The sequence below is a fragment of the Tachyglossus aculeatus genome, chromosome 26 (assembly GCF_015852505.1).
Source record: "Tachyglossus aculeatus isolate mTacAcu1 chromosome 26, mTacAcu1.pri, whole genome shotgun sequence".
Lineage (NCBI taxonomy): Eukaryota > Metazoa > Chordata > Mammalia > Monotremata > Tachyglossidae > Tachyglossus > Tachyglossus aculeatus.
Window position 1 is genome coordinate 6,596,442 of NC_052091.1, and position 25,129 is coordinate 6,621,570.

The 25,129-nt window shown below is 52.2% G+C and overlaps 1 protein-coding gene and 1 non-coding gene across 2 annotated transcripts; both read right to left on the reverse strand.

The window, feature by feature from the left end:
- Nucleotides 1-1,743: 1,743 nt before the first annotated feature.
- On the reverse strand, nucleotides 1,744-8,873 carry LOC119946046 (sialic acid-binding Ig-like lectin 13). The gene is made up of 8 exons (XM_038767417.1): nucleotides 8,695-8,873; nucleotides 7,818-8,192; nucleotides 7,232-7,531; nucleotides 6,097-6,144; nucleotides 5,672-5,950; nucleotides 3,689-3,794; nucleotides 2,625-2,736; nucleotides 1,744-2,042 (listed from the first exon to the last, which is right to left on the reverse strand). Exons 1-8 carry the CDS (start codon nucleotides 8,756-8,758, stop codon nucleotides 1,845-1,847), a joined length of 1,482 nt encoding a protein of 493 aa, XP_038623345.1. The 5' UTR covers nucleotides 8,759-8,873; the 3' UTR covers nucleotides 1,744-1,844.
- Nucleotides 8,874-20,917: 12,044 nt separating this feature from the next.
- On the reverse strand, nucleotides 20,918-21,055 carry LOC119946289. The gene has a single exon (XR_005456395.1). It is a non-coding gene; the product is annotated as a small nucleolar RNA SNORA7 (small nucleolar RNA).
- Between the last annotated feature and the right edge of the window lie 4,074 nt (nucleotides 21,056-25,129).

Below are 25,129 nucleotides of genomic sequence, written 5' to 3' on the forward strand. Positions count from 1 at the left end.
CTGGGCCTCAGTTTCCCCCTCTGCAAAATGAGCTAATTATCCCCATTCTCAATCAATCAATGCTATTTATTGAGGGCTTACTCTGTGCAGAGCACTGTACTAAGCATTTGGGAGAGTCCAATGCAACAGTAAACAGACATTCCCTGCCCACAACGTTTTTTGTAGAAAAATGATCCAGGTAGCCGGTGAGGTATGGACTGGAGTGGGGAGAGACAGGAGGCTGGGAGGTCAGCAAGGAGGCTGATATAGTAATCAAGCCAAGATAGGAGAAGTGCTTGGATTAATGTGGTAGCAGTTTCAGTGAAGAAGAAAGAGCGGATTTTAGCGATGTTGTGAAGGTGGAACTGACAGGATTGAGTGATGGATTGCATATGTGGGGTGAATGAGACAATGGAATCAAGGATAATGCCCAGGTTAAGGGCTCTACTAAGCCCTTAGGAGAGTACAATATAACAGTGTAACAGAGTTGGTAGACATAGTCCCTGCCCACAATGATCTTAAAATCTAGTAAGGGAGACAGACATTAATATAAATAAATAAATTACAGATATGTACATAAGTGCTGTGGGGCTGAGCGAGGTGTGATTAAAGGACGCAAATCCAAGTGCAAGGGTGACACAGAAGGGCGTGAGAGAAGAGGAAATGAGGGCTTATTCAGAGGTGGCCTCTTGGAGGAGATGAGTCCCCTCCCTCGGTGGGTTGTGACGGTAAATGAGGAAAATCAAGGCACCGGGGATTTGTTATTCTCCGCCTACCCTGGGCCCTCTGTACAACTCCATCTGCCCGAGAGCCTCACTGGCCTCGTTGACCCCTCCTCATCCATCCGGTCCACAAAGGGCAGACTGCTCCAGACCCCCTCTGGCCCTGAAACCTTGGTCTCCCTCCCAGGCCCACCCCCGGCCAGATGACCGTCACCATAGGCAACTCTGCCCCTCCCCGAGGTCCAAGTTGGAAACCTCCATGACACCGCTGGCTCTTCTCTGGGCTTCTCTCTGCCAGTTGAGACACAGTTCTGGCCTTGGCCTTGCCTCGTTCCCGATCCCGGGCACAGTCTCAATCTAGGGCCTGAGCCTCTCCTGGGTAGACTGCCTGTACTTTCTCCTCCATCTCCTCATCTTCCTTCTCCTCATTCTCCTTCTCCTCTTCCTCCTCCTCCTCCTCCTCCTTTTTGGTGGTATTTGTTAAGGGGTTACTAAGTGCTGAGTAGATACAAGACAATCCAGTTGGACACATTCCATGTCTCTAGGCTCTTCTAGACTGTGAGCCCACTGTTGGGTAGGGACCATCTCTATGTGCTGCCAACTTGTACTTCCCAAGCGCTTAGTACAGTGCTCTGCACACAGTAAGTGCTCCATAAATACGATTGAATGAATGAGTGAATAAATACGGTTGAATGAATAAATGAATGTCTCATACGGGGCTCACAGTTTTAATCCCCATTTTACAGATGAGGTGACTAAAGCACAGAGAAATGAAGTGACTTGTCCAAGGTCACCCAGCAGACAAGTGGCAGAACTGGGATTAGAACCCTCTGACTTCCAAGCCGTTGCTTTTTCCACTAGGCCACACTGCTTCTCTCCAGAACCAGGGAATCTTCCTGCCTCTGCCCTCTTCCCCCTAGGGTCCCGGGGGGTGGTCGCCAGAAGCAGTAAGGAGCAGGAAGCCTGGGTGCTGGAGAAGAACCCTGGCTTGGGGAGGGGAGGATTCAAGCGATCACGGCAACGGCTGCATCCAGTTCATCTTTATTTCTCATCTATCTCAGCCTCGCCTGGCCGTGGCCCACCAGCAAGCATCCCTCCCACGACTCAGCCCCATTCTCACCCCCCAACCTCCGCCCTGGTCCCTCAGTGGAACTTGATCTCTGAGTACTCGGTCATCTCTCCGGACCGGATAGTGTCCTGGAGCTGCCGGGGCTGAAAGGTCAGGGATGCATAGTACTGCAACTCCTCCTCCCCCTCCTCATGCCCTTCCTCAGCAGGGTTGGGCTTGGTGAGGGACGGGAGCTCCTGAGTGCTGTCCGGCCGGGACTCCTGGGGCTCTTTCTGCCGACAGAGAATCCATCAGTCAGTCACTCGGTACGTTGTGAGACAGATATTAATGTAAATATATAAATAACAGATATGGACATAAGTGCTGTGGGGCTGGGATGAATAAAGGGGGCAAGTCAGGGCAGTGAAGAAGGGAATGGAAGAAGGGGAAAGGAGGGCTTAGTCAGGGAAGGCCTCTTGGAGGAGACGAGCCTTCAATGAGGCTTTGAAGTGGGAGAGAGTTATTGTCTGTCAGTTATGAAGAGGGAGGGCGTTCCAAGCAAGAGGCAGGATGTAAGCAAAAGGTCGGCGGCAAGATAGACGAGATTGAGGTACAGTGAGAAGATTGGCATTGAAGGAGAGAAGGGCGCAGGCTGGGTTTGTAATAGAAGAGCAGCAAGGTGACTGAGGGTTTTAAAGATCAGCGCTGGAGGGGAGAGCCAGATCCGAAGGGCAGGAGCTGGGGACCCGGGCGGGGGCCAGAGATGGGGATGGGGTGGGAACTAAGGGTACTGGAGAGTCTGGGCTCTGGGAAGGCTGGGCTAGTGGGGAGTGGGGGGCGGGGGGACTGGGCGGACAGGCCCCCCGGTCACTCACCGGCAGCGGGATAGTGTTGGACACCAGATTGACGCTATCGGCCTTGGAGATGCCCTGGGCATTGAAGGTCACCGGTGCTGGGCCGGCCGGCTTCGCTCTAAGAGTCTTCACACTGCGGGAAGGAGCCCTGGGTCCATCTCTCAGTCCGAGCCTGACCCCCGCCCCTTCACCTCCCCCTCCCCCAACCACCCTCTTCACCCACCCAGCCAGAAGGGCTGGAGGTCCGGGGCCCAACTCCTGCACCCAAGGGCCTGGAATCCATCTGGTCTTCAGCCCCGGGAGCTCCTTTTTTTTTTTAATGGAATTTGTTAAGTGCTTACTATATGCCGGGCACTGTACTAAATGCTGTGGTAGATGCAGGCTGATTAGGCTGGACACAGTCCCTGTCCCACATGAGGCTCACAGTCTTAATCCCCATTTTACAGATAATAGTAATGGTATTTGGTAAGCACTTACTATGTGCAAAGCACTGTTCTAAGTGCTGGGGGGGACACAGATGATCAGGTTGTCCCACGGGGGGCTTACAGTCCCCATTTTACAGATGAGGTAACTGAGGCCCAGAGAAGTGAAGTGACTTGCCCAAAGTCACACAGCTGACAAGTGGCGGAGCCGGGGTTAGAACCCACGACCTCCAACTCCCAAGCCCGTGCTCTTTCCATTGAGCCATGCTGCTTATCTACCTCAGATGAGGTAACTGAGGTTTAGAGAAGTTAAGTGATTCACCCAAGGGCACACAGCAGACAAACAATAGAGGTGGGTTTAGAACCCAGGTCCTCTGACTCCCAAGCCCTGGCTCTATCCACTGGACCACGCTCCTTCTCGGTCAGTCTGTCGTATTTAATGAGTGCTTACTGTGTGCACGGCACTGTATTCAGTGCTCGGGAGAGTACAATATAACGGACACGTTCCCTGCCCACAGCGATCTTATAGTCTAGAGGGGTAGTCTCGAGCTCTGAGTCTCGTCCCCCCCAAACGGCGCCCCTCGTGTGGTGGGCTCGGACGATCGGACAGACAGATGGACGGACGGATGGATGGATGGATGGACGGACGGGGTGGAGACTCACATGAGGAGGATGAGGCAGAGGGAGATGAGGGCGGTGACCCCAACTCCAGTGGCGGCCCCCAGGATCAGCCCTTTGCTGTAGGATCCAGAGTGGCCCAGAGGCTCCCCTGCACCCAGGGGAGAAATGAGACCAGCCCTCACCCCCTTCCACAGCCCAGATCCCTGACTGGCCCCCGCTCCTCTCTTCCCCCCAGTGCCCCGGGGGGACATACAAGGTAATCAGGCAGATACAAGGGGTAGAAACAAGGTAATCAGGTTGGACACAGTCCCCGTCCCACATGGCCTCCCAGTCTTAATCCTCAGATGAAACAACTGAGGCACAGAGAAGTGAGGTGACTTGCCCAAGGTCACACAGCTGCAGAGTCTGGGTTAGAACTCAGGCCCTCTCACTTCCAGGCCCAGGCTCTTTCCTCACCTTACTACGAGCCACTTGTCAGCTTCACTTGTCTGGACCTCAGTTCCCTCATCTGTAAAATGGGGATGAAGACTGAGAGCCCACCGTGGGACAACCTGATCATCTTGTACCCCCCCCACCCCGCCACCAAGGCTTAGAATAGTGCTTTGCACATAGTGAGGTGAGAAGCAGCGTGGATCAGTGGAAAGAGCCCGGGCTTTGGAGTCAGAGGTCGTGGGTTCAAATTCCGGCTCCACCAATTGTCAGCTGTGTGACTTTGGGCAAGTCACTTAACTTCTCTGCGCCTCAGTGACCTCTTCTGTAAAATGGGGATTCAGACTGTGAGCCCCCTGTGGGACAACCCGATCACCTTGTAACCTCCCTGGCGCTTAGAACAGTGCTTTGCACATAGTAAGCGCTTAAGAAATGCCATTATTATTATTATTATTATTATTATTTCCATTAGACATCGTCGTTTCTTGTTCTCTTGGGGGAGATGTGACCTTAAAAAAGGCTTTGAAGGTGGGGAGACTGGTGGTTAGGCATATATGGGGGGGCGGTGGGAGGGAGTTCCAGGCCAAAGTAAGGACATGGGCAAGGGGCTTGGGGGGGTGAGATAGGTGACCATCTCTATATGTTGCCATCTTGCACTTCCCAAGCTCTTAGTACAGTGCTCTGCACACAGTAAGCGCTCAATAAATATGATTGAATGAATGAATGACCTCAGGGCACCATGAGCAAGGTGGTGCTAGAAGAGTGAAGTGAGCAGACTGGGCTGGAATAGTAGTGAGGTGAGCAAGGTGGGGGAGAGCTGACTGAATGCTTTAAACCTGGTGAGAAGGAGTTTCTGTGTGATGAGAAGGTGGAAGGAAACCACTGGAGGCTCTCGAATAATAATAATAATAATAATGGTAATTAATAATAATAATGATGATGGTATTTTTTAAGCACTTACTATGTGCAAAGCACTGTTCTAAGCGCTGGGGAGGTTACAAGGTGATCAGGTTGTTCCACCGGGGGCTCACAGTTTTAATCCCCCTTTTACAGATGAGGTAACTGAGGCACAGAGAAGTTAAGTGACTTGCCCAAAGTCACACAGCTAACAGTTGGCAGAGCCGGGATTTGAACCCATGACCTCTGACTCCAAAGCCCGGACTCTTTCCACTGAGCTATGCTGCTTCTCCTGAACCGTTTAGTGCTTTCTATGTACTATGCACTGTTCTAAGTGCTGGGGTAGATACAAGTTAAGCAGGTTTGACACAGCCCCTGCCCCACCTGGGGCTCACGCTCTTAATCCCCATTTTCCAGATGAGGCAACCAAGGCCCAGAGAAGTGAAGTGACTTGCCCAAGGTCACACAGCAGACATTCATTCATTCAATCATATTTATTGAGCACTTACTGTGTGCAGAGCACGGTCCCAAGCAGACATGTGGTGGAACCGGGATTAGAACCCAAGTCCCCTTGATTCCCAGGCCTGTGCTCTAACCACTACAGCACGCTGCTTCTCCGAGTGGGGGAGATGTGGCCTGAACGTTTCTCATGGACTGACTTAAACAGTTCCCGCCACCCTCTCCGAACCTTGAACCTACCTGGACTCTCGCGCTGCAGAGCCAAGGTGAGGGAGACGAGGCGGGTCCCCCCGCGTGGGTGATGAGCTTGGCAGACGTACTCCCCTCCATCATCGGGCCCCATGTGGGCCAGCTCCAGCTCCAGGCCCTCGGGCCCCAGGAGTGGGGAGAGATCTAGGCCGGAGCCAGCCCGTGTCCAGCTCAATGTGGCCGGGGGGTTGGCGGGCGCGGAGCAGACCAGGCGCAGGGTCCCACCCTCCGGGACCATCAGGGACGACGCATTGACTGGGGAGGTGGGTGCTGCGGGGAGAGATCAGCCCAGTCCCCCCATCGCCCTCTGACCCCCGATCAGGGACCCGGGCCCAGTCCCTCTTCCCCCCTTCCCTCCTCCCCATCCACTCGGCCCTCTCCATCACATGTGGGTACACGCACACATATACCCCTACCTGTGCTGTTCCCCAGGTAAACGCGGATCGTCGGCGGCATGGGGAGATCTGCAACACCACCAGGCGACCTTTTTTAGTTGTTTTATGGTATTTGTTAAGCGCTTTCTATGCATCCTCTAGACTGTAAGCTCGTTGTGGGCAGGGAATGTGTCTGTTATATTGTTAGCTTGCAGTCACCCAAGCGCTTACTATGGGGCTGTGCACACAATGAAGCACTCAATGACTGACTCAATTTCCGCAGCTAATCTCCTCACTGTACCTCGTTCTCGCCTGTCCCGCTATCGACCCCTGGCCCACGTCATCCCCAGGGCCTGGAATGCCCTCCCTCTGCCCATCCGCCAAGCTAGCTCTCTTCCTCCCTTCAAGGCCCTACTGAGAGCTCACCTCCTCCAGGAGGCCTTCCCAGACCGAGCCCCTTCCTTCCTCTCCCCCTCGTCCCCCTCTCCATCCCCCCCATCTTACCTCCTTCCCTTCCCCACAGCACCTGTATATATGTATATATGTTTGTACATATCTATTACTCTATTTATTTATTTATTTATTTTGCTTGTACATATCTATTCTAATTATTTTGTTTTGTTAGTATGTTTGGTTTTGTTCTCTGTCTCCCCCTTTTAGACTGTGAGCCCACTGTTGGGTAGGGACTGTCTCTATATGTTGCCAATTTGTACTTCCCAAGCGCTTAGTACAGTGCTCTGCACATAGTAAGCGCTCAATAAATACAATTGATGATGATGATGACCGACCGACCAACAAAGGGCTCAGGTTCTAATCCTGACTTCCGCCACTTGTCTTAAGAAGTCACTTCACCTCTCCTCGCCCCAGTTCCCTCATCTGTAAAATGGGGATGAAGACGGTGAGCCCTGTGTGGGACAGGAACTATGTCCAACCATATTATCTTGTATCTACCCCAGCACTTAGGACAGTGTCTGACACACAGAAATAATAATTATGGTATTTGTTAAGCGCTTAGCATGTGCCAAGCACTGTTCTAAGTGCTGGACACTGTTTTAAGGGGTTAACAAATACCATAGTTATTATTAATTATTATTAGTCCTACCTGAGCTCCCCTCCCCTCCCCGATCCCCGCACCGATCCACCCTCTTCACCCCCTGCCCCTGGTCCCTGGGCTCACAGGTGACGTTGAGCCGGACGGTTGTCTGTGTGGTGGCATTAGTTCCAGGGAAGGTCACCCGGCAGGTGAGGTTGGAGCCGTGGTCCCTCGGCCCCGGGGTGAAGGAAAGCACAGAGAAGGGAGGAGGGCCGGGGCTGTTGGTCAGGGAGGGGCTTCTCCTGGGGGAGAGGACTGTACCCGTCCAGGAGAAGGTCAGGGGCACCCCGTTTCTGCAGTTCCCTGGGGCCGAGCAGGTCACTGCCGCTGGACAGCCGGCCCGCAGAGCCTCTGTTCCCTGGACTTCGGGCTCCTGAGTCAGGGCTGGATCAGGGCAGGGTGCAGAGAAGGGGAGAGGGGGAGGCCAAAGAAGCAGCTTAGCTCACCACCTAGACTGTGAGCCCACTGTTGGATAGGGACTGTCTCTATATGTTGCCAACTTGTACTTCCCAAGCACTTAGTACAGTGCTCTGCACACAGTAAGCGCTCAATAAATATGATTGATTGATTGATTGATTGATCTGGGCCCCTCCCTGCCCTTCCCTCCTCCCCCGGGGAGGTCCCACCGCCCACCTCCCCTTCTCCCCCCCAACATCCATCCGATCCTTACCAGTCACCTCGACGGAGACCGCCTGATATCTGTAAGTATACTTGATGTTTCCCTTCTGTAGTCTGAAGTAGTAGGTGCCGGTGTCTTCTTTCCGGGCACTAGTGATGCTCAGGGTGCAGTTCCTTTCCTGCAGGTTTCCGGTGAGGTGGAACCGGCCCTGGGTTTCTGTCCTAATCTCCACCGTGGGGTCAGTCGCCGCCACGGCAGGACTGAAGATATTGTCCTCACCCCGGAACCAGTAGCCATGGATCATTTTGAAGTTCTCCATGTAGTTGGGGTAGGTGAAGGTGCAGGGGATGGAGACACAGAGGGCCTCCTGCACCGTCACTGACTCCGGAACCTGCAGGGTGAACTGCGAAGTCTGGGAAAGGGACCCTATTGGAGAGAGAGGGGACACTGAGGCAGAGCCCTCCCCCTTCTCCCCCTACCGCTACCCAGCTCCCCTCCCCTCTCTGGTCAATGCCCCCAACCTGCTCTAGACTGTCAACTCATTGTGGGCAGAGAATGTGTCTGTTTATTGTTGTATGGTCCACTCCCAAGCCCGGGAGTCAGAAGGTCACGGGCTCTAATCCTACTCTGCCACTTGTCTGCTGGCTGACCTTGGGCAAGTCACTTCACTTCTCTGGGCCTCAGTCCCCTCATCTGTAAAATGGGGTTTGAGACTGTGAGCCCCATGTGGGACAGGGACTGGGTCCAACTCAATTTGCTTGTATCCACCCCCGGCGCTTAGTACAGTGCCTGGCACATAGTAAGCGCTTAACAGATACCATCATTATTATTATTACAGTGCTCTGCACACAGTAAGTGTTCAATAAATAGGATCGAATGAATGCCATATCTACTCTCCACCCCCGACTGGGCCCTCGCCTGCACTTACCCCCACAGAGAAGGGACAGGAGGGACAGGAGGGGCAGCAGGGGAGGCGGTGGTGGTGGCATCATCCCCAGGCCTCGTCCCGGCGACGGTTCAGACGGCGACCCCCATTTCTCTGGTCTGGCCCAATCCGGCCCGGTCCAACTCAGGAAGAAGAAGCCCAGGGACGGAGGGTAGGGCAGGGCTCTGGGCTGGTCAGGGGCAGTGGGGAATAATAATAATAATAATAATGATAATGATATTTGTTAAGCACTTACTATATGTTCTAAGTGTGTTCTTACAGTACTAAGCACTGTTCTAAGTGCTGGGGGTAGATACAAGGTAATCAATCAAGTTGTCCCACATGGGGCTCACAGTCTTAATCCCCATTTTACAGATGAGGTAACTGAGGCAGAGAAGTTAAGTGACCTGCCGAAAGTCACACAGCTGACAAGTGGTGGGGCAGAGACTGGGGAAGACAGGTGGGTTTGGTGAGATGGGTTGCGGGGGGGGTTCGACTTCTCCGGATCTCCCGTCCCCAGACCACCTAGCTCTGGTCGAGGGAGGACCCTGGCTGGGTTGGCACCCAGGGGCCAGGCTGGCACCCATGGGGCAGGGAGAGGGAGGGCACATCTGGCCCTGAGGGGCCCAAGGGGAGAGGGAAGGACCGGGGGAGTGGGAGGGAAAATCTTTGGGTTGGAAAAGGTGCTGGGGAGCAGCAGGGAAAGGAAGGGGGCAGGGGAGACAAGAGGGAAAGGAGAGGGGGAGCGGAAAGGGAAAGTACGAGGCGGTGGGAAGGGAAGGCACCGGGGAGCGGGAGGGGAAAGTGCAGGGAAGCAGAAGGTGAAGGATTGGAGGAGCGGGAGGGGAAAATGCAGGGAAGCAGGAGAAGGATTGGGGGAGCGGGAAGGGAAAATGTGGGGAAGCAGAAAGTAAAGGATTGGGGGAGCGGGAAGGGAAAGTGCAGGGAAGCAGTAGGTGAAGGATTGGAGGAGCGGGAGGGGAAAATGCAGGGAAGCAGAAGAAGGATTGGGGGAGCGGGAAGGGAAAGTGTGGGGAAGCAGAAAGTAAAGGATTGGGAGAGCGGGAAGGGAAAGTATGGGGAAGCAGAAAGTAAAGGATTGAGGGAGCGGGAGGGGAAAGTGCAGGGAAGCTAAAGGATTGTGGGAATGGGACGGAAAAGAGCAGGGAAGCAGAAGAAGGATTGGGAGAGTGAGAAGAGAAAGTACGGGGAAGCAGAAAGTAAAGGATTGAGGGAGTGGGAGTGGGAAGTGCGGGGAAGCAGAAGGTGAAGGGTTGGGGGAGTGGGAAGGGAAAGTGTGGGAGAGCTGGAGCTGAAGTTTCAGGGAGCGGGAGGGGAAGGTGTGGGGGAACAGGAGGGGAAATATCAGGGAGCGGGAGAGGAAGGTGTGGGGAGCAGGAGGGAAAGATGCAGGGAAGCGGAAGGAGAAAGTGAGAGGGAGTGGGAGGTGAAGGCTTGAGGAGCTGGAGGGGAAGATGCTGGGGAAAGGGAGGAGGAAAGGTTGTTGGTATTTGTTAAGCGGTTACTATGTGTCAAGCACTGTTCTTAGCGCTGGGGTGAATACAAGGGAATCAGGTTGTCCCAGGTGGGGCTTAGTCTTCATCCCCATTTAACAGATGAGGTCACTGAGGCCCAGAGAAGTGAAGTGACTCCCCCAAGGTCACACAGCTGACAAGTGGCGGAGCCGGAATTAGAACCCACGACCTCTGACTCCCAAGCCTGGGCTCTTGCCACTGAGCCAGGCGAAGCAGGCCGGGAAGGATGGGGAAAGGGAGGATAAAGCAGAGGGGAGTGGGAGAGGGATTCATTCATTCATTCAATCGTATTTATTGAGCACTTACTGTGTGCAGAGCACTGTACTAAGCGCTTGGGAAGTCCAAGTTGGCAACATATAGAGACAGTCCCTACCCAACAACGGGCTCACAGTCGAGAAGATCAATCAATCAATCATATTTATTGAGCACTGTGTGCAGAGCACTGTACTAAGCGCTTGGGAAGTACAAGTTGGCAACATATAGAGATGGTCCCTACCCAACAACGGGCTCACAGTCGAGAAGATCAATCAATCAATCAATCGTATTTATTGAGCGCTTACTGTGTGCAGAGCACCGTACTAAGCGCTTGGGAAGTACAAGTTGGCAACATATAGAGACAGTCCCTACCCAACAGTGGGCTCACAGTCTAAAATGCGGGGGAGCGGGAGGGAACGGGTGGAGGGAAACGCGCCTGCGGGACGGATGGTGGAGGAAAGCTGTTATACCGGGACTGTCCCAGGCCAGGGGCGTCCCAGGCTCACCTCGCCCCCGATCCCGCCATCCATCAATACCGCTACCCTGCTCGTTCAAGCTCTCATCCTATCCCGTCTGGACTACTGCATCAGCCTTCTCTCTGATCTCCCATCCTCGTGTCTCTCTCCACTTCAATCCATACTTCATGCTGCTGCCCGGAATTATCTTTGTCCAGAAACGCTCTGGGCATATTACTCCCCTCCTCAAAAATCTCCAGTGGCTACCAATCAATCTGCGCATCAGGCAGAAACTCCTCACCCTGGGCTTCAAGGCTGTCCATCCATCCCCTGGCCCCCTCCTACCTCACCTCCCTTCTCTCCTTCTACAGCCCACTCCGCACCCTCTGCTCCTCCGCCGCTAATCTCCTCACCGTACCTCGCTCTCGCCTGTCCCACCATCGACCCCCGGCCCACGTCATCCCCCGGGCCTGGAATGCCCTCCCTCTGCCCATCTGCCAAGCTAGCTCTCTTCCTCCCTTCAAGGCCCTACTGAGAGCTCACCTCCTCCAGGAGGCCTTCCCACACTGAGCCCCTTCCTTCCTCTCCCCCTCGTCCCCCTCTCCATCCCCCCATCTTACCTCCTTCCCTTCCCCACAGCACCTGTATATATGTATATATATTTGTACATATTTACTACTCTATTTATTTATTTATTTTACTTGTACATATCTATTCTATTTATTTTATTTTGTTAGTATGTTTGCTTTTGTTCTCCGTCTCCCCCTTTTAGACTGTGAGCCCACTGTTGGGTAGGGACTGTCTCTATATGTTGCCAATTTGTACTTCCCAAGCGCTTAGTACAGTGTTCTGCACATAGTAAGCGCTCAATAAATACGATTGATGATGATGATGATGATCCCGCCCCTCGGGAGCCCCCAGCCCGCTCCCCCGAAGCCCTCCGCCTCGGTCCTCGCCCTCACCGGTTCACCCCAACCCCCGGCCTTGGGCCCCTTCCCCATTTCTGCCCCTTTGGCCCCACCCCCGGATGCCCGGGCCCCTTCCCCATTCCTGCCCCGTTTGCCCCATCCCCGGATGCCTGGGTCCCTTCCCCTTCCCCCACCCAGTTGTCCGGATGCCCGGGGCCTCGGGGACCGAGAGGGTGACTCACTTCAATCAATCATTCAATCGTATTTATTGAGCGCTTACGGTGTGCAGAGCACTGAACTAAGGGCTTACCTCTCTGGGCCTCGGTTGCCTCTTTTGCAAAATGGGGCTTGACACCGCGAGCCCCACGACGGACAGGGACTGTGTCCAACTCGATTCACCTGTACCCACCCTGGCGCTTAGTACAGTACCTGGCACAGAGGAAGCGCTTACCAAATGCCATTGAAGCGGGTGACTCACTTCACTTCTCTGGGCCTCAGTTGCCTCATCTGTAAAATGGGGCTTGAGACCGCGAGCCCCTCGACAGACAGGGACTGTGTCCAACTCGTTTCGCTTGTACCAACCCCGGCGCTTAGTACAGTGCCTGGCACAGAGGAAGCGCTTACCAAATACCATCGGAGCAGGCGACTCACTTCACTCCTCTGGGCCTCAGCCGCCTCATCTGCAAAATGGGGCTTGAGACCGCGAACCCAAAGAGGGACAGGGCCTGGGTGCAACTCGATTCGCCTGTACCCACCCCGGCGCTTAGTACAGTGCCTGGCACAGAGGTAGCGCTTACCAAATGCCATCAAAGCGGGCGACTCACTTCACTTCTCTGGGCCTCAGTCGCCTCATCTGCAAAATTGGGCTTGAGACCGCGAGCCCCACGACGGACAGGGACTGTGTCCAACTCGATTCGCCTGTACCCACCCCGGCGCTTAGTACAGTGCCTGGCACAGAGGAAGCGTTTACCAAATGCCATCAAAGCAGGCGACTCGCTTCACTTCTCTGGGCCTCAGTCGCCTCATCTGCAAAATTGGGCTTGAGACCACGAGCCCCACGACAGACAGGGACTGTGTCCAACTCGATTTGCCTGTACCCACCCCGGCGCTTAGTACAGTGCCTGGCACAGAGGTAGCGCTTACCAAATGCCATCAAAGCGGGCGACTCGCTTCACTTCTCTGGGCCTCAGTCGCCTCATCTGCAAAATGGGGCTTGAGACTGCGAGCCCCACGACGGACAGGGACTGTGTCCAACCCGATTCGCCTGTACCCACCCTGGCGCTTAGTACAGTGCCTGGCACAGAGGAAGCGCTTACCAAATGCCATCAAAGCGGGCGACTCGCTTCACTTCTCTGGGCCTCAGTCGCCTCATCTGCAAAATGGGGCTTGAGACCGCGAGCCCCACGACGGACAGGGACTGTGTCCAACCCGATTCGCCTGTACCCACCCTGGCGCTTAGTACAGTGCCTGGCACAGAGGAAGCGCTTACCAAATGCCATCAAAGCGGGCGACTCGCTTCACTTCTCTGGGCCTCAGTCGCCTCATCTGCAAAATGGGGCTTGAGACCGCGAGCCCCACGACGGACAGGGACTGTGTCCAACCCGATTCGCCTGTACCCACCCCGGCGCTTAGTACAGTGCCTGGCACAGAGGAAGCGCTTACCAAATGCCATCAAAGCGGGCGACTCGCTTCACTTCTCTGGGCCTCAGTCGCCTCATCTGCAAAATGGGGCTTGAGACCGCGAGCCCCACGACGGACAGGGACTGTGTCCAACCCGATTCGCCTGTACCCACCCTGGCGCTTAGTACAGTGCCTGGCACAGAGGTAGCGCTTACCAAATGCCATCAAAGCGGGCGACTCGCTTCACTTCTCTGGGCCTCAGTCGCCTCATCTGCAAAATGGGGCTTGAGACTGCGAGCCCCACGACGGACAGGGACTGTGTCCAACCCGATTCGCCTGTACCCACCCTGGCGCTTAGTACAGTGCCTGGCACAGAGGAAGCGCTTACCAAATGCCATCAAAGCGGGCGACTCGCTTCACTTCTCTGGGCCTCAGTCGCCTCATCTGCAAAATTGGGCTTGAGACCACGAGCCCCACGACAGACAGGGACTGTGTCCAACTCGATTCGCCTGTACCCACCCCGGCGCTTAGTACAGTGCCTGGCACAGAGGTAGCGCTTACCAAATGCCATCAAAGCGGGCGACTCGCTTCACTTCTCTGGGCCTCAGTCGCCTCATCTGCAAAATGGGGCTTGAGACCGCGAGCCCCACGACGGACAGGGTCTGTGACCAACTCGATTCCCTTGTACCCACCCCGGCGCTTAGTACAGTGCCTGGCACAGAGGTAGCGCTTACCAAATGCCATCAAAGCGGGCGACTCGCTTCACTTCTCTGGGCCTCAGTCGCCTCATCTGCAAAATGGGGCTTGAGACCGCGAGCCCCACGACGGACAGGGTCTGTGACCAACTCGATTCCCTTGTACCCACCCCGGCGCTTAGTACAGTGCCTGGCCCGGAGGAAGCGCTTACCAAATACCATCGGAGGGGGCGACTCACCCAGGGCAGGTTGGAGTGGCGGGGCAGCGGAGGGGACAGGAGGCAGAGGGGGCTGGGAAGGACTCACCCAGGGAGAACTGCCTGATGGGGAAGTGGATAATGTCGTAACCCAAGGGCCCACGACATGGTCTTCCCCTTTGGGGCGGGGGTGGCGGCGGCCAGACTCAGTGCTGTGCCCCACCGTCCCACCGTCGGGGTCCAAACTGGTGTTCACACCTTGTGCGTAACACCACGCTAAGCTCTTGCTGGTGGGCAGTTGAGGAGACTATCCTCAAGGAGCATACAGTTGCTTCATTCGATTTATCGAGTGCTCACTGGGTGCAGAGCACTGTACTAAGCGCTTGGGAGAGGACAACACAACAGTAGACACCTTCCCTGCCCACGCGAAGAAGCAGCATGGCTCAGTGGCAACAGCCCGGGCTTGGGACTCAGAGGTTGTGGGTTCTAATCCTGGCTCTGCCACTTAGCTGTGTGGCTTTGGGCAAGTCACTTCACTTCTCTGGGCCTCAGTTCCCTCATCTGTAAAACGGGGATTCAGACTGTGAGTTCCATGTGGGACAGGAGCTGTGTCCACCCTGAATAGCTGGTATCTACTTCAGTACAGTTCAGTACAGTTCAGTACAGTTCAGTACAGTTCAGTAGATACTGAAGCTACTACTTCAGTAGTAGCTGGTATCTACTACTAAACTTCAGCGTTTAGTAGTTTCTGGCACATAGAAAGTGCTTAACAAATTCCATTTTCAAAAATGGTGAGAACTTGTGCTGGCGGAACCGAGGTTGGAGAGTGTTTTCAGGAGATGGGAGTGGGCGACAGTGTCAAAGGTGGTGAGCGATCAAGGAAGTTTAATAGGGAATAGAGTCCATTAGATTATAATAATAATAATAAATACTATACTAAATGTTAATATAATATTTATTATATAATATATAACAAATATAACTATAAAATATATAGCAAATATAATAATATATAATATAATAATAATTGTGGTATTTGGTAAGTACTCGCTATGTTCCAGGAACTGGGGTAGAAACAAGATAATCGGGTTGGACACAGTCCCTGTCCCAAATGGGGCTCACGTTCTTAATCCCCATTTTACATATAAGGAAACTGAGGCATAGAGAAGTAAAGTGACTTGGCCAAGTTCACCCAGCAGACAAGTGGCAGCGTGGGGATTAAAACCCGGGTCCTCTGACTCAGGCCGTGCTGCTTCTCATTTGGCAAGGAGAAGATTATCGGGGACCTGGAGGATATATTTCCAGTTCAGTAGGTGACGAGGTCCTCAGGGGCAAGAGAGGGAAGGGATGGGGACAGAAGGGAATTCAAAATCTGGAACTTTCTGTCTTCTTCCCTGGGCTCCAACATGGCAGAACAGCCCAACCCCTTCTCCAAATCAGCCCTCTCAGGCTGATGCTTCCAAGAAACCCTAGCGAGGGGGGGAAGTTGTGGTCTGCTCAGCCGTCAATTTCACATAACTTCTCCTTTGAATGCTATCAGATCTTGGTTGTATTCTCCTGATTCTCCTCCTAACCTCTCCAACTGCTACTTCTCTGTTTCATTCCTCTTCCAACGCTGGTTCCCTTGCTCTTCAATCAATCAGTCAATCAATCAGTCAATCAATCAATCAAGCAGTCAATCAATCAAGCAGTCAGTCGTATTAGTGCTTACTGTGTGCAGAGCACTGTATTAAGTTTTGGCGAGAGACTGTAGGTCGTTGTGGGCAGGGAATGTGTCTGTTTATGGTTATATTGTACTCTCCCAAGCGCTTAGTACAGTGCTTTGCCTACAATAAGCACTCAATAAATACGATTGAACTGAATTACAGTACAGCAGAGTTGGTAGACACCTTCCCTGCCCAAAAGGAGCAGTACAGTTCCCCCCCTCCACACTAATAATAATAATGATGGTACTTGTTAAGTGCTTATGATGTGTCAAACACTGTTCTAAGCACTGGGGAAGATACAAGGTGATCAGTTTGGACACAGTCCCTGTCCCACCTGGGGCTCACAGTCTAACTAGGAGATAATAAGCTTTAATCTCCATTTTACATATTACTCCCCTCCTCAAAAACCTCCAATGGCTACCGATCAATCTGCGCATCAAGCAGAAACTCCTCACCCTGGGCTTCAAGGCTGTCCATCACCTCGCCCCCTCCTACCTCACCTCCCTTCTCTCCTTCTACTGCCCAGCCCGCACCCTCCGCTCCTCCACCACTAATCTCCTCACTGTACCTCGCTCTCGCCTGTCCCGCCATCGACCCCCGGCCCACGTCATCCCCAGGGCCTGGAATGCCCTCCCTCTGCCCATCCGCCAAGCTAGCTCTCTTCCTCCCTTCAAGGCCCTGCTGAGAGCTCACCTCCTCCAGGAGGCCTTCCCAGACTGAGCCCCTTCTTTCCTCTCCCCTCGTCCCCCCTCTCCATCCCCCCCGTCTTACCTCCTTCCCTTCCCCACAGCACCTGTATATATGTATATATGGTTGTACATATTTATTACTCTATTTATTTATTTATTTATTTATTTATTTTACTTGTACATTTCTATCCTACTTATTTTATTTTGTTGGTATGTTTGGTTCTGTTCTCTGTCTCCCCCTTTTAGACTGTGAGCCCACTGTTGGGTAGGGACTGTCTCTATGTGATGCCAATTTGTACTTCCCAAGCGCTTAGTACAGTGCTCTGCACATAGTAAGCGCTCAATAAATACGATTGATTGATTGATTGATTGATTGATTTACAGATGACAGAACTGAGGCACAGAGAAGTCGAGTGACTTTCCCACGATCAGACAACAGACATGTGGCAGAGCTGGGATTAGAACCCAGGTGATGATGATGATGATGGCATTTGTTAAGCGCTTACTATGTACCAAGCACTGTTCTAAGCGCTAGGGTAGATACAAGGTAATCAGGTTGTCCCACATGGGGCTCACAGTCTGATTCATTCTTTCAATCGTATTTATTGAGCGCTTGTGGGGAGACCCAGAGAGGGCAGAGGAGGAGGGGTGACTGGAGAGGAGCAGGGGAGATTCTCTCACCCTCTTACCTGCTTTTGATGCTACCGACTATCTAGCCTCGATTTTGCTGGAAGTACTAACCTAAAAACCAATCAATTAACCCTATTTATTGAGTGCTTACTGTGTGCAGAGCACTGTACTAAGCCCCAGGGAGAGTACAATATGAAAGAGCTCATAGTCCATCCAGGTGCTTATTTGAATTCCTATGATTTACCCAAAATATCTGCAGAGTATTTCACGTAAATACTCTTGTAAATAAGTCTTTTAGACTGTGAGCCCACTATTGGGTAGGGACTGTCTCTATATGTTGCCAACTTGTACTTCCCAAGCGCTTAGTACAGTGCTCTGCACACAGTAAGCGCTCAATAAATACGATTGATGATGATGATGTAAAAAAAAGTATTACGATTTTTGATTCTTGGGATGAAAAATTTGTAACAGAGCACTGCAGTCAGTGGTTGTTCAGTAAGTACTATTACTGCTGCTATTGTGGCTACTACTACTGTGGCTACCACTGTGGGGTCAGGGGGGGACAAAAGGGGCTGGGACGGAGCAGAGAAGAGTTGGGGGTGGGGCAGAGGGGAAGGGTGGGAAAGATCAGCAGGAGAGACCAGCTCTCAGCAGACTCAATTTTCACCAAATTCATTCAGTCGTATTTATTGAGCGCTTACTGTGTGCAGAGCACTGACTCCTACGCCCATCCTATTTCCACTAGACCATGCTGCTTCTCTTCTCTCTTTCTCTTTCTCCAGGAGCTCATCCATTCCCGTGCTTCAGTTCCAACATCTATGGGGGTGATTAACCACCACTCCACCCCTCCAGCTCTCACTTCTTCCCAGCTGTCCAATCCTCCTTCTCCTCTTGCCTCCAGGACATCGCCCCTCGGACAGCCCACTGTTACCTCAAACTTTACATCATCCCTTAACTTTCAGTGTCCCTCCTTAACCTCCCCATCTCCATTCATTCATTCATTCATTCAGTCGTATTTATTGAGTGCTTACTGTGTGCAGAGCACTGTACTAAGCGCTTGGGAAGTCCAAGTTGGCAACATATAGAGACGGTCCCTACCCAACAGCGGGCTCACAGTCTAGAAGGGGGAGACAGGCAACAAAAACAAAACATGTGGATGGGTGTCAAGTCATCAGAATAAATAGAAATAAAGCTAGATGCAAATCATTAACAAAATAAATAGAATAGTGAATATGTACAAGTAAAATAAATAGAGTAATAAATCTGTACAAACATACATACAGGTGCTGTGGGGAGGGGAAGGAGGTAGGGCGGGGGAGTGGGGAAGAGGAGAGGAAAAAGAGGGCTCAGTCTGGGAAGGCCTCCTGGAGGAGGTGAGCTCTCAGTAGGGCTTTGAAGGGAGGAAGAGAGCGAGCTTGGTGGAGGGAGGGCATTCCAGGCCAGGGGGAGGACGTGGGCTGGGGGTCGACGGCGGGACAGGCGAGAACGAGGTACAGTGAGGAGGTTAGCGGCAGAGGAGTGGAGGGTGCGGGCTGGGCTGCAGAAGGAGAGAAGGGAGGTGAGGTAGGAGGGGGCGAGGTGATAGAGAGCCCTTTTCCCTAAACCCAGAAAACTTGGAATATCTTCGACTCTTCACTGACACTCTGCTTTCACAACCAAACTACTGCTAGAACCTGCTGAATTTTCCTCAGAAACATTTCATGGCTCCTTCTTCTTCTCGCAAATAAGCCACCACCTTGGCTTAAGAGCTTGTCAATTCATGCATTCATTCAATCGTATTTATTGAGCGCTTACTGTGTGCAGAGCACTGGACTGTGCGCTTGGGAAGTACAAGTCGGCAACGTATAGAGACGGTCCCTACCCAACAACGGGCTCACAGTCTAGAAGGGGGAGACAGGCAACAAAACAAAGCACGTAGACTGTACTATTGGATCGGCCTCCTCGCTGGTCTCCCTGACTCCAGACCTCTCCCTCCTTCAGTTCATATTCCACCAGTCTATTGCCTGGGATCATCTTCCTAAAATAATAATAATAATAATAGGAATAATAATAATAATAATAATTTAGACTGTGAGCCCACTGTTGGGTAGGGACTGTCTCTATATGTTGCCAACTTGTATTTCCCAAGCACTTAGTACAGTGCTCTGCACACAGTAAGCGCTCAATAAATACAGTTGATTGATTGATTGTGGTATTTATTAAGCACTTACTACAATAATAATAATAATAATAATGGTATTTGTTAAGTGCTTACTATGTGCCAGGCACTATTCATTCAATCGTATTTATTGAGCACTTACTGTGTGCAGAGCACTGTACTAAGTGCTTGGAAAGTACAATTTGGCAACAAACAGAGACAATCCCTACCCAAAAATAGGCTCACAATCTAGAAGATATACTAAGTTCTGGCGTGGATAAAAGGTAATCGGGTTGTATACAGTACCTGTCCCACATGGGGCTCACAGTTTTAATCCCCTTTTCACAGATGATGCAACTGAGGCCCAGAGAAGTGACGTGACTTTCCTAAGGTCACACAGCAGACAAACGGCAGTGCCGGGATTAGAACCCAGGTCCTTCTGACTTTCAGGCCCGTGCTCTATCCACTAGGCCATGGTGGTTCTTAGCTCATGTCTCCTCTCCTCACAACCCTCCAATGGTTGCTCATCTCCCTCAGCCTCGAGCAGAGACTCCTTATCTTTGGCTTCAAAGCCTTCCACCAGTTCCTCTTTTATCTATCAGTCTTCTAGACTGTGAGCCCACTGTTGGGTAGGGACTGTCTCTATATGTTGCCAGCTTGTACTTCCCAAGCGCTTAGTACAATGCTCTGCACACAGTAAGCGCTCAATAAATACGATTGATTGATTGATTGATTGATTATCTATCAGCTCTCCTCCCCTCTCCTCTCCCCTGCTCGCACTCTTTATTCCTCTCAAACCCACCTTCTGGCTACCCTCCACTCTCACCCTGTCTCCCAAACTTAAAAGTCCGTCCTCCCTCCAATCCCCCAGACCTCCTACAATCCCACCTTCTCCGAAAGCCTTCCCAGACATGTCATCAACACCACGAATCAACCCTTCAGCCTCCTCTTGCACTTACAAGTTGGTGTATTTACGCCCATCCTCACTCAGCACTTGTCTACCCGTGCATATTCGATGGAACATTTCATTTCATTTACAAATCACTAAGTGAATAAATATTCCCTCATATCAACAATATCACTCAATCATATATATTGAATGCTTACTCTGTGCAGAGCACTGTACTCACCGCTTGTCTTGTCACGCTGTCGAGTCATGTCCGGCCGACGGCGACGCCACGGATGCAACAGCACTTGGCACATAGTAAGCGCTTAGCAAATACTATATTATCTTTCCCGGAATGCCCCGCTTCCACCCGCAATCGTTCTGGTTGTGCATCCGTAGTTTTCTTGGTTAAAATACAGAAGTGGTTTACCATCGCCTCCTTCTGCGCAGTAAGCTTGAATCTCCGCCCTCGACTCTCTTCCGCGCCGCTGCTGCCGGCACAGGTGAGTTTTGACTTGTAGCAGATTGCCTTCCACTCGCTAGCCACTGCCCAAACTAGAAATGGAATGGATATGCCTCTGCTTGACTCTCCCTCCCGTAGCTGAGACTGGTAGAGGACTGGAAACTCTCCAGGTGCCACCCTGAGAGGGGAACCCAGGGCTTAGGAGAGGACAATAGACCAGAGTTGGTGGATACATTCCCTTATTTCTGTGAGTGCCTTCCTCATTTTAGAGGAAGCTACTTATGGGCAGGAAATGCATCGCTTTCTTCTGTTGTACTTTCCCAAGTGCTAATACGATGCATTGCATGCAGTGGTGCTCAAAAATATCGCTACTATGCATCCTCTCCCTACTACTGCTGTGGCAGCATGGCCGAGTGGATAGAGCACATGCCTGGGAGTCAGAAGGTCATGAGTTTGAATCCGGGCTCTGCCACTTGCCTGCTGTGTGAACTTGGGCAAGTCACTTCATTTCTCTGTGCCTCAGTTACCTCATCTGTAAAATGGGGATTAAGACTGTGAGGCCAGTGTGGGACAGGGGCTGTGTCCAACCTGATTTGCCTGTTTCCACCCCAGTGCTTAGTACAGTGCCTGGCACATAGTAAGTGTTTAATAAATACCACAATTATTATATTATCATTACTACTACTACTAATAATAATAATAATGACGGCATTTATTAAGCACTTACTATGTGCAAAGCACTGTTCTAAGTGCTGGGGGGGAATACAAGGTGATCAGGTTGTCCCAGTGGGGCGCACAGTCTTAATCCCCATTTTACAGATGAGGTAACTGAGGCCCAGAGAAGTGAAGTGACTTGCCCAAAGTCACCCAGCTGACAAGTGGTGGAGCCAGGATTTGAACCCATGACCTCTGACTCCAAAGCCCGTACTCTTTCCACCGAGCCCCGCTGCTTCTCATTCTCACTTCTCTCACTTCTACTACAAGTGCTTAGTACATTGCACTGCACTCAGGAGGCACTCAACAAATTCAATTATTACCACTCCTAGAGGGAGATGGTCTTTTTTTTTGGCATTTGTTAAGCGCTTACTATGTGCAAAGCCCTGTTCTAAGCGCTGGGGGGATACAAGGTGATCAGGTTGTCCCACGTGGGGCTCACAGTCTTAATCCCCATTTTACAGATGAGGTAACTGAGGCTCAGAGAAGTTAAGTGACTTGCCCAAGGCCACACAGCAGACATGTGGTGGAGCCGGGATTTGAACCCATGACCTTTGACTCCAAAGCCCGTGCTCTGTCCACTGAGCCACGCTGGTCTTCTAGACTGTAGACAGTGTGGGCAGGGACTGTCTCTATTGCTGAATTGCGCTTTCCAAGCGTTTAGTACAGTGCTCTGCGCACAGTAAGCGCTCAATAAATTGAATGAATGACTGGGATAGGAGAGTCCTGGCTTCTTAGGGGTTGGCAACAGGGATGCTGCGGGCTCAGGGGATCTTTCCCATGCGGTCTCATTCCCAGTATCGACCACCGAGAGGTCTCAGGGAGGTTTAATTTGCCCCACTTCCCTCCTCCTGTTCAGTCTAGTAAAAAGGTGGGATGCAAGACTGAGGTTAGACAAGAGGAAGAAATTCCCATTCATTCAGTCGTATTTATTGAGCGCTTACTGTGTGCCGAGCACTGTGGGCTGGTTAACCCCATTTGATCACAGGAGGGAGGGGTCGGTGCCCCGTCCCTGGAGATGGCGGGGAGGAGGGCGGGTAGTGGCCTGATGTCATTATAGGACTCTTCTCTATTGGAAGGGGTTTGCCCCAGGCTGGGCCAGTTGTGGCTAAGCAATTCTAGACTGTAAGCTCATTGTGGGCAGGAAACGGGTCTGCTAATTCTGTTGGACTGTACTCTCCCAAGCGCTTCAAGATATAGTAAGTATTCAATAAATACCACTAATTGATTTACTGATAAGCGCTTAGGGCTTAGTCGAGCAGTGTGACCTAGTGGATAGAGCACGGGCCTGGGAATCAGAAGGACCTGGGTTCTAATCCCAGCTCCGCTACTCGCTGTGGGACCTTAGGCAAGTCACTTCACCTCTCCATGCCTCAGTTCCATCATCGGCAAAATGGGGACTTACAAACTGTGAGACCCTCATGGGACAGGGATTGTGTCCAACCCAATTTGCTTGTATCCACACCAGTGCTTAGTACAGTGCCTGACACATAGTAAGTGTTTAACAAATACCACAATTATTGTTATTACAGAACTCTGCACTCAGTAAGCACTCAATAAATACAACTGATTGATTCACCTCTACTTCGGAATCACACGGGATCCTCCGTTTGCCCACCTTCCAGTTTGTTCGGGACGTTTTGGGGGACCTAAGCATGCCCCAAGGCACCCATGATGGCTGCTAGGCCAGCCTCGCTGGTACCCCTCGCAGGGGTAAGGGATGCTGTGCCCCTCTGGCCCCAGGGATTGGCTGGTCTTCTCTGCCCCCGGGCTCCAGGAGGCTGGTTGAGGGCGGGATAGCCGGATAGAAGCAGCGTGGCTCAGTGGAAAGAGCCCGGGTTTTGGAGTCAGGGGTCATGGGTTCAAATTCCGACTCTGCTAATTGTCAGCTGTGTGACTTTGGGTAAGCCACTTAACTTCTCTGTGCCTCAGGTACCTCATCTGTAAAATGGGGATTAAGGCTGTGAGTCCTCCGTGGGACAACCTGATCACCTTGTAACCTCCCCAGCGCTTAGAACAGTGCTTTGCACATAGTAAGCGCTTAATAAATGCCATCATTATTATTATAGTTTACTGCCTGCCAAGGGCAGACCATCAGTTTGAGCGCAATCCATGTCCCACATGGGGCTCACAGCTTTAAATCCTCAATGTACAGATGAGGTAACTGAGGCACAGAGATATGAAGTAAGTTGCCCAAGTTCAATCGGCAGACAAAGTGGCAGCCCTGGAATTACAACCCAGGTCCTCCGACTTCCAGGCCTGGACTCTTTCCATTAGGCCACACTGCTTCTCTATTGGATTGGGCTGGGGGGACCGCCCTGGAGGGTAGTAGCACTTAGCCAAATTTCTCCTTTCCAGCTCTGACCTCGGCTGGGGAGAGGCGTCAGAAGTGTGTGTGGGAAGTGTGTGTGTGTGTGTCAAATAATGATGGCATTTGTTAAGCTCTTACTATGTGCAAAGCACTGTTCTAAGCGCTGGGCGGGATACAAGGTGACCAGTGACTTTGGGCAAGTCACAACTTCTCTGTGCCTCAGTGACCTCATCTGTAAAATGAGGATTAAGATCATGAGCCCCCCGTGTGACAACCTGATCACCTTGTAACCTCCGCAGCACTTAGAACAGTGCTTTGCACATAGTAAGCGCCTAATAAATGCCATCATCATTACTATTAATTTTATCAGGTTGTGTATGTGGATTGGGGTGGGGGGCACACATGGTCCCGTGTTTCCTCTTCCTCTTGCAGAAATCTGAACTCCCAGAAATCACTTTCAAGATTTGGTGAACCCTAAGGCCCGTGCCTGGAGACCCGGGGAGGGGATGGAGAGGGGCGGACCAAATTTTCCTAGACAGTTTGCCCCCTGCCCCTGTGTGCCTGATCCACCCTCATCTCCAAGATTCAGCCCCGGCTGGCTGGCTGGCTGGCTGGCAGGGGAGAATGATGGACCAAGGTGGTCAGCTGGGGTGCAATCAGGGGTTCTCTCCCATCATTTCCAGAAGGCGTTCTGCTTTTTCCTCACCCATCTCCAGAGCCACCGGAGGCCAAGAATACAGCCATGTGATGGGTGGGGGTGTTGGCAGAGAAGCCCTGGCACCCCTATCCTCATCCCAAATGGCTCATCTTCACCCAGCTAAAAGAGGCTTGGCGTTGGGGGGGAGTGGGGTAGAGTCACCACCTGCCCCCAACCCACGTGAGGGAGCGGCCGCAGTTCAGAGTCCAACCCAATGGCTCCCAGAACGAGGCAGGGAACGGGCGGCTGTACAGAGTCACCCCAGCCTCCCTCCTCACCCCGCATTTATTTTGTTTTGTTAGTATGTTTGGTTTTGTTCTCTGTCTCCCCCTTTTAGACTGTGAGCCCACTGTTGGGTAGGGACTGTCTCTATATGTTGCCAATTTGTACTTCCCAAGCGCTTAGTACAGTGCTCTGCACATAGTAAGCGCTCAATAAATACGATTGATGATGATGATGATTGGCCGCGCTTAGGGGTGGGGCTCTCTGGAGCCTGGAGTGGGGTGGGGGACGAAGCAGCAGAGGGGGGCAATCAGAAAG